General features: G+C 34.4%; 1 protein-coding gene across 1 annotated transcript; it reads right to left on the bottom strand.

Moving 5' to 3' along the window:
* Positions 1-2,761: 2,761 nt before the first annotated feature.
* Positions 2,762-5,877, bottom strand: LOC125212927 (uncharacterized). The gene is made up of 6 exons (XM_048113229.2): positions 5,109-5,877; positions 4,799-4,961; positions 4,513-4,689; positions 4,343-4,426; positions 3,768-3,849; positions 2,762-3,395 (listed from the first exon to the last, which is right to left on the bottom strand). Exons 1-6 carry the CDS (start codon positions 5,432-5,434, stop codon positions 2,956-2,958), a joined length of 1,272 nt encoding a protein of 423 aa, XP_047969186.1. The 5' UTR covers positions 5,435-5,877; the 3' UTR covers positions 2,762-2,955.
* Between the last annotated feature and the right edge of the window lie 3,905 nt (positions 5,878-9,782).

Genomic DNA, 9,782 nt, shown 5'->3' with positions numbered 1-9,782 from the left:
TTTATTCCGAGGAAGGAAGTGGTCAGTTAGACTTAGAGCACATGATCTCGGTAATACTTAATGAAACCTGACAATCAAATGCATATGCATAAGGGCACGGTCACACTAGATGTGTTGATCAGTCTAGAATCCACTTGAAACTAGCTAGAATTGAAGCAAACGTGTAATTGGAAATTAAATTAAATTACAATAGAACCCTCTCATTTCTTGGCGCAATGACGGTTTGGATTCCAGCATCTCCTAGGTCACCAACTATGATAAGTACTATATTGAGAAAATATGAAACAACTCAACAACCATATTTGGGATACGCTTGAGACTCGTGTAAAATTGAAAAATGGAGTCGAAGAGTGAAGAGTGTAAATACAAGAGTTACGATTTGAGACTTCAGAGAAAACAAATGATTACATGTTTGATAAGTTAGTAATACCAAAATAGAGAATTATATATGGACATTTCTAATTGTTTGATATCATAATTAAGCTTAACTCAAAGCCCAATATAAGACCAGGACCCTATCTAATCTTACCAAAATTATAACATTAACCTTGTTTATGTATCTCACCAATTTGTCAAGTTAAGCCATGTTATTTAATATACAATACAAATTTAGATAATTTCTTTTCTATCAAACAACAACGGAAAAAAATCATATCTTTGAATATCTTGACATGAAACCCGTATTTCTTATCTTGTTTTACATATCTTCTCATATCTCATCTTTTGTATCAAACGAGTCCACAATTTGAGAGAACGCAAGAGTTGCGCTATAGCATCTTCAAGGGGAGAAGGTATATAGAAAAGGTATATTATCTATATACCTTATCAAAAAGTAAAATATACCCTTTCAAAAAGAAACATACTCCAAAGGAAAATGGTATATAGAAAGGTAAATGATTTTTTAAACATAAAATAATAGTACAAAATGCATTAAAAAATATAAATTGTGATATCTTTTCAAATACCTTCTTCCTTAGAGAATGATTTTTTTATGAAAAGAAGGCAAATATGATAGTTATAAGATTTTACCTCTTCATTGATGGGGAGGTAAAGACCTCTTAAAAATGAAAAAAGATATAATACTTTAAAAAAACTTTTCAACTCATAAAACGTCAAATTCTACGTAGAAAATGCTTGTCTCTTTTTTTTACCGAAACCAAGCCGGTGGAATCGATATATTGGTTTCGGTTTAGTTGTGGGACAGTGGGACATTGGTTATGGTTTGGAACCAAAATTTCCCGCCTGGTCGAATTAGCGTTTAATTGTAGATGTATTGGGACATGGGTAAATGGTAATGGCTCAAAAATCAAAATCCCTGATACATTGGTTTTGGTTTAATTTGGTACATTGGCTAAAGCATGTATTCAGTTAAAGGTGCATGAGGGCCCACGAAATTACTGGCGTATCCATTAAGGTTTGATTGTATGCGCTATAAATACAAGTACACAAACTCAAACCTCTAATTTGCTACAACTCTGCAAAAAAGCAAAAAAAATTGTGCGAGAATTTGGTAGTAGTATTAGTAAATAGTTGATCGAAAAAGAAAAGAGGTGTGAAAATGAACTATTCAATAATGAGTTCGTTCGAAGCGGCATGCGCAGAGATGTTGGGATGGTCAAGTTCAACCAAACAATCTTCATCTTCATCTTCATCTTCTCCTCCAACTCCAATTCCAAAGACTGGCGGTCAACCAAAGCTGGGCGGAGCTGCAGTAGGTCGTTTTGCACCGGAGTTTGACGGACTCAACTGCTTCGAAACTCTCATATCATCCACACCATCAACTGAGTAGGTCACCTAAAATACTCTATATTTCATTCATACACTTGTAAAATAGGAGTATCAATCTCATGATTCTCATCTCTGTTGTGATTGTGAATATCATATAACTATGTTGCAGTTGAGTATTCGTTAAAAATATACTATTATTATCTTAATTTTGTGTTGTGTAATGTTTCCTGGTTTTACTTACATTTATATACATGAGATGAGACATGGGCAACAATTCTACTACACGCTCAAAGTGCCTCAAACGCATACAGAACACTAATTAAGTTCAAGTTACGTATAAGATCCTCATACTGTAATTACTAATTAATTATTGGATGACTGTTGATGCCTTGAAGGTGGATGACACATTTTAATACAAAACTATTAAAAATATGGGAAGATAGAAAAAAAAATAGAATATTAGAAAATTTTTATAATATCCTTGATTTGCTAACGAGTTTGGGATTGCAAAGTGATAAAGAAGGGGAGGCACAAGTACCAAACCAAGCCATATAGCAACAGAAGAGGCAACCTCTATAGCTCTATTCTCCCTCTCTCGGAACGGCAATTAGCGGCTCTTGGACATAAGGATAAGACTTCTCTACTCGAATAAATAATAACTTTAAATAAATGATCCAGCGGCTGATTTGAATGACCATCGACAAGATCAATTTCTGCAAAATCCATACAAATACGTGAATGCAAGAGACAGCGAGAGACTTCAAAATTAAATAACTGAAAACTATGTACTCCACTATTCTCTATTTCTTTCATTGGAAACATTACATATATTTTTATTAAACTTATTAGATCAAAAACTTGGAAATTGAACAACGGTTCAAAATCATAACCGGGACCCCAACGTTAAGGAGTAATGCAGGCCCGAAACAGCCAAGCTTCTTTCCTCGAGCAGAAACATGAAAATATATGTATGATTGAAGCGTCCACAACACATGCATGATGAACATAAGTAGTAGATTCTATTCATATCATCTGTCAACAAAATGATCATATATTGGGATATTAATGAATTATAGGGATAATATCATCACTACATGAAGATATAGGAAATAAAAAAGAATGGAATCTGCCTCTTTATTTCGCAGCTACAAATTTTCAGCCAATGCCAATTCCTTGTGTGGATTTTGCTTACTAAACCTCAACCCAACAGAGAGGAATGTGTATCCGTCATAACCTCTGACCCGTTCTTGCAAACTTTCTTGCAACCCCGAAAATAACAGCTTTCGTCAAAAGGCCTCTGTCAAGGGAGCAAGCGAGGGCGATGGCTCCACCAATGACAAGACCCTTTGAGATGCCTCTGCGCGATGGCTTCTCTGTGGCAACTACATCTTTGGCCTCTGATGCACTAGTGCTTACGCTCTCCTGGCCTTCCAATGCGTCCACATCAACTTTAGCGTTTATTTGAGCCATTGTTGCAGAGCGCGAGAGTGGTGCTCCAGATGCCCTGTGCTTCTGGTATGCACGCAGGCCAGGGTCGATTTTCTTGACAGCCCCCCACATCCCTTGCCGGATACCAAGTTTTGCAATCTCCCATGGTATCCCCATGTCTTCGTAATGGAACAGTAGAACCTCACACGCAGTCGACCGACCATCTCTCTTTGATTCAGCTGAATTCACCGAAAGGGAATTGTCATCAGATTTTTCAAACTCAGCCAAACAAATAAATATCTAATTCAAAGTTTTCTTGCCAGAAGATCTCTCATGTAACGGAAGCTGTTTCATTATTATTTAGTCCAACCAAGTAGATAAAAAATAAATTATGGAAAACTTATGAATGCGAATTGAGAGATGTCATCCTCAGATATTCCTATTCAGTAATATCATAGCACTTTAATCATTTAATACAGAAATACCAAAATAAAGAAAAGAAACTAACACACTTTTGTTTACAGAATAAAGATCAGTCTGCAGTTAGCTTATTTAGATAGCAACATTACAACAAGGTGAGTAACATTACTAAAACAAAGAAAAATCAGTACCTGCACGAATGCACCAACTAGAATAGTACAGATCAACTCTTCTTGGTTTGTTGCGACGAGGAATGGAGGACCGTGGCACACCCTATATCATGAAACAAGAATATTAGCAAGACTGCCAATGAAAATGAATTGAATGATAAAGAGCAATAAAATTTGTTTTCTAGCCTTCAATTCATCAACCGGGATGTACAATGTCATAGATACAACTATATCAATTGAATGATAAGAGTAATAAATTTTCTTTTCTAGCCTTCAATTCATCAACCGGGATGTACAATGTCATAAATACAACTATGCCAAGGGGTTCATTATAACGGACTAGCCTAACAAGCAATATACTAGAATAACCCTAATCAAATTGACAAATGAGGCTGGTGTAAATTAACCTATATGCTTGAAAATTTCTGAATTCATAGAGCTGCAAGAAACTAAGCAATACAAATTTACAAACTAGGAATCAGAAAAAATATTTAGAAAGTTATGTTATGCCAACTCTACAAATTCAAGACTAGAATTAACAGAATGGAAGTATATCCATCAACTACAAGCACCAAGATGTCAATTTCTCCTCTTACCTTTGTTATACAGTAATAGTTTCCTCCAGACTGCCAAATTCGACGGCCAATGATGTACTCTCTGTCACTACAAAAGAAGGGAAACTGGACGCCAACAAAAATAACACGATCAGCATTTTCACAACACAATCAGAGCACAAAAATTCGCACGAAGAGAAACAGCCCCCTACCTTGCGTACCCACTGAACCACCATTGTTCCGGTAGTGGGGCATTCCTCGAGAGTTTCAGATTGTATAAGCATATCATCCCATTTCGCTCTGAATTCATCGTCCCAGAAGAAATCTTTCAGCATTTCAGGGGTGGCATCTTCGTAAATAGTTCTACTACGATATTGTGGAGGTCCAGTCTATAAGCAGAAAATGCAATAATTATAATCCAAAAACACCCTATGCAACATCAATTCATGATCAAAATGTACAGTATCATCTAGAAAATGAAATAGTATATATGCATACCTCAAGATCTCTTCTCCAAGCTTGATAGCTCATATTGGGGGTGGACCTATCCATCATTTGGATCCAAACAGGACCACCATCTTTTTCCTCAACTAGCCTGTGAAAATGCTTGAGATCATCCTCATTCACAGCACTCGTTTTCTCAGTCTCCAACTTTGACGAACTAACCACACAAAAATTCAACTTATTAAGGGATAGATAAAAACAACAGGGCAAACCCTAGAGCATCCCAATTGACTCAAATAAGCCAGTCAATCAATCAAATGCTGAATTATCAATCAAATTCCGCTAAAGAAAAGTCAAAATTCACCTGTATTCAAAGCACGGAACCGAAGACTCAGATGAGTTACCACCCTCAAGCGAGAAATGCCGCTTCAACGAGCTCAAGCTCGGGATTGAACCAACGAATTGCGATAGCGCCGCCGCCGATTTCTTCAATTCTCCGTCGTTTGCAACGGCGGAATCAAGAAATCCCACACTGAGACTATTAGCCCACTTGGGCTTCCACGCCCAGCCCAGCAAAACGCCGACGACGATCGCCGCCCAGATGGGCGTCGCCAACGCCATTAGCTCAAGCACCACATCCCCAATTGTAGGCTTTTGCAAAATCTCAAGAAAAGCAGAAACCATCGCCATAGAAGTAGGAAAGCAGCAGAAACCCTCGATTCAATCGGCTATAGATTTAGCCTTTCAGCTCAGCGATGAGTCGAGGGTTGGAGGAGAAGATTGAGTTGGCCCCCAATTCACCCAAATGCAAAGAGGGGGCAAATTTAGACCCAAAAAGATCGAAAGAGAAGAAAGGTAAGTGGATAACGAGTAGTAATTTATAACAAGAAACAATTTTTATTAAATTAATGGTAGTTAAGATGCCAAAATCCTTCGGAAAAGGATAAGGATGCGAGTGCAGAGAGGCGTTTCTGAGATTGCTGTAGGCCCGCTGGTATTGTACTTCACAAGAATCCCAATCGCAGCTTTTGTAATCTTCTCCAAGTCACCAAATAGCCGCACAAAATTCTCAGAAATTTAGCATTTATGGAAAAAGAAATGTAATAATTTGAGGCGGGTGAGAGAGATGATGATGGAAGAGGACTGTTTTGGTGAAATGGTAGTTGCTTTTAATATTTTGTTTTTGAAGCTTAGATAGAGAAAGAGACTGATAAGAATATTGATTGTGGTGCTGGTTGAATTGAATATATATAGTGAAATTGGTGGTAAAAGCGTATTGATGTGTTCTCATTTTACACGTTTGAGGAATTTTGATTTATGTTTGACTAAATTGTGAGCGAGTAGTGCACTAGTTTTTATTCACCGTCCATTTTCACGTGTTAGATCTATTCATTAATCTATGTACTGATTTTATTTGGATTGATTAATCTACACTGTTAATCGATTAATTAATCATATAATTATTGCTGCAACGTCGAAAAAAGGATCCAAAAATTCGATTTCTTATGTCAAGTCATGATTTATACGGAAGTTCAGCAATCTAGGGTTGCATTATAATTTAAGATTTGAGTAATTTTGAAATTAATAGCTAACCGGATTGAAAATTGATCGTATTAAAAATTTGCATTATAACCCTAAATATTCGGGTTTGAAGCTTATCCAATGGACTGAAAGGATAAATACCAAATATGAAAATTAATTTGTTTACTCTATTATCTATTTCTAAAGTTTAAAGATATTATTTACTATGGTAAGTATAAATGCAAATTCGATTAAGTACAAGTATAAAACTTTTTAGCAAACATGACATTACATAAAAATAACGGTTTATTAATCTTGAATTGTAACATATAAGAAAAAATTATGATGAATATTTGCATATTAAAATATTTAATTTAATATTTGGATGAATAAAATGAAAGTACATTTTTAATAACTTTTAAAGCTTGCTATAAAATTGAAAATATTTATTATTGTGAAACTTGTTTATTTATCTATCATTATATATTAATAAAAACTATTGTATATATACTAAAATTTGGATGGTTAATTTTTTGTAGTTATTCTTTTTTTTATCTAAATCACTATTAAAGTTTGAATTAATTGCCGAACAAAGTAAAGAATAGACAATAATTGCATCGTAGATCACTCCATCAGGATTTGGGTCAGGGCTAATCGGATTAGATATGTTATTGGGCTATAAATTCCAACTCTAACTCTATAGTCTATAAATCTTGTGGGAACATTTTTTAAAATATTATAATAAATTAAATATAAAAAATAAAATAAGTAACACAAAAATTAGATTAAGCGAAAATGATGCTTACTGATTGTACTCAAATAAAATACTATTATGTATTATACCCAAATAAAGTAGAGTAAAGGTCAAAACTGGTCTTAAACATATGATCATTTTACGATTTTGGTCTTAAACTTTATCTTTTTGATTTTTTGGTCCTGCACATTTCAAATCGGATCACCATTGGTCCTCCGTTAACGATTCCGTTCAAAACTAACGGTCAATGGGTTTAATCTCAATTTTGACTAAATTAGACTTTTAATTTTAATTTTTTAATCCCTAATTATATCCTTAATTATTTTAATAAATTATCATTTAAAATATAAAATAAATAATATTAAAAAAAATTAAAATAGAATGGGTTATTAAAAAACATGGCTGAGTTGAATTTATGAAAAATCCCCTAGAATTTTTTTTACGGCAATTTACAACAATGTATACAGTTTCTCTACTCTCTTCCTCAGGTTCTGGATGTAAAATGGGGGAAAAGGTTCATGAGTTAAAAAAATAGAAGGGGGTCGAAGGCAGATTGATGGCTATTATCCATGGCGAAGTCTCCGGCGGAGAGATTTGAGGGGGTGAGAGCGTTCCACGGTGCACCGGCGTCGAGGAGGGCTCTGACCACTTGGCGGCAGCGGCGTGAGGCCTTCAATGTCGAAGTAGGTAACATCAGCTCCAGATGCAATCAGAGAATTCACTCGCTCGAGCTCGCCGACATTCCGCCACCGCCTTAAACCCTTTCAGTTTCAGGAAGAGGGGTTGGTTTTAATATTATTTGTTTTATATTTTAAAATAATTAGCGAATTAATTAGGGAGTCTAAAATCAGAATTTAAAGTCTAATTTGATCAAAATCGGGATTAAACTCGTTGACCATTAGTTTTAAACGGAACTATTAACGGATGACCAATTGTGATCCGATTTGAAATGTGTATGACCAAAAAATCAAAAAGATAAAGTTTATGACCAAAATCGTAAAATGATCATATGTTCAGGACCAATTTTGGTCTTTACTCAATAGAGTATGTTGCATAATAAGTAGTTATTTATCGTTTGTTTGTTGGATGAAAGGAGTACGCAGAGATCAAACATTTTTTTTGTGGATCTATTAACGAAAATTAATTTGCACTACAAATTTGAAATATTATAGGACTTGACGTTTGCAACGAATTAAATGTTTTTTTTTGTAGGTTGTGTGTGGACGGAAACATGTACTAGGAGTACATAACAATGTCCTTTAATATTTCTTCATATCTAATGATCAATAATACATAATGTTAAATTGTTAATGACCACAAGTTTTTACGTTCGAAGTCAAAGTTGGAGCCTAACCATTACTAAAGTCCATGGATCATAATAACATTTTGTATTTTCTTTGGTAATTAAATTTATTTTATTTAATGCTTAAATTCTTAATCAATAAAGTTACATTGAGACAGAGTAGTTGGATATACTAAAATTCAGTTTATTACAGATTAATATAGTATTTCGGTGGTGGGTCTAATTCTCTTATAAGAAAATAATTACTTTTACATCCTACTTGCAAACTACAATAAAAATTGTCAACACGAGTATATAGTATAATACCATTTGAAAGTGCAATGTGCTCTGATTTAATATTGTTAGGGAGACAGTTCAAACTTCAAACCTACTCGGTTGCATCGTTCAAGCCTCTCGATATTTCGTAGAAAGAGCACATGAGTTCGACTATGAAGAAATTAGCGTGATGGATTAAAATATTAGGGCTTAATCAATTATATATATAGTACTCCATTTGGTTGGTTTAATAATTATAAAACCGGATAATCTAATCCCCTCCCTTAGTTATGAGTGATAAAAAAAACCTTACGGATCCAAGTTTTATAAAAAAAATATAGTACACCCTCCGTCCAGTTTTATAGTCACATTTTGCCATAAAAGTCTGTCTCATATTTATAGTCACATTTAGAATTTTCCATATTTGGACATAAAATTTTACCCCATTATTCACTAAAATTACACCCAAATGTCATTATCAACATAAAAATAAACCAAAACAAAAATAAAAAAACCAAAAAAATCAAAAAGGGACCCACCTTCAACGAACTGACTTCATTTATTACACACTCCATTATCTCACTTCATTTATTACACACTCCACCATCTCACTTCATTAATTACACACTCCACTAATTCCTTAAAACTCGTGTCATAACTAAATGTGACTATAAATCTGTGGGACGGAGGGAGTACTACCTAACTTTATTTTCATTCTCATAAAATTTATGATGGTTTTTCACTTTGATAGTTTGCATAAAAGAAAAATGAATGGGATGTGTAAATGTGGGGTCTTGGGGTTGGGGATACATATGCATATGTGAGCTTGTTAACCGATCTTGTTCGCAAACTTTCAATCAAGCTAGTACATGAGCCTTTAATCGAGGTCCAAAAATGGGTTGATCAAGACTACATTTTGAATGAACATTTAGGAGTTTTCAATTCGAGCTCGAAGATATTTACTCAACCAAATTGTCTGGCCTCTTACTAGAAAAGCCACGATCAACCTAAATCATTTTATTAGTCGTACTGTTGGACACTAGCTATCAACAAATATTGAAAAACCAATTGTTATAGATTCTAGAATCAAAATTTCCAACATGAAATGCATAGTATTATTATACACGATAGCATTTATGAAAGATAAATATTTAAATTTATCCCTCTGTCCCTATAAAAGAAAATTGTGTCACTTTCTTTTGGTA

The sequence above is a fragment of the Salvia hispanica genome, chromosome 3, assembly GCF_029641045.1.
Source record: "Salvia hispanica isolate PSC_SH4W2 chromosome 3, Shi_PSC_v1, whole genome shotgun sequence".
In the NCBI taxonomy this organism is placed as follows: Eukaryota; Viridiplantae; Streptophyta; class Magnoliopsida; order Lamiales; family Lamiaceae; genus Salvia; species Salvia hispanica.
This window is presented reverse-complemented; position numbering and strand designations above follow the sequence as displayed.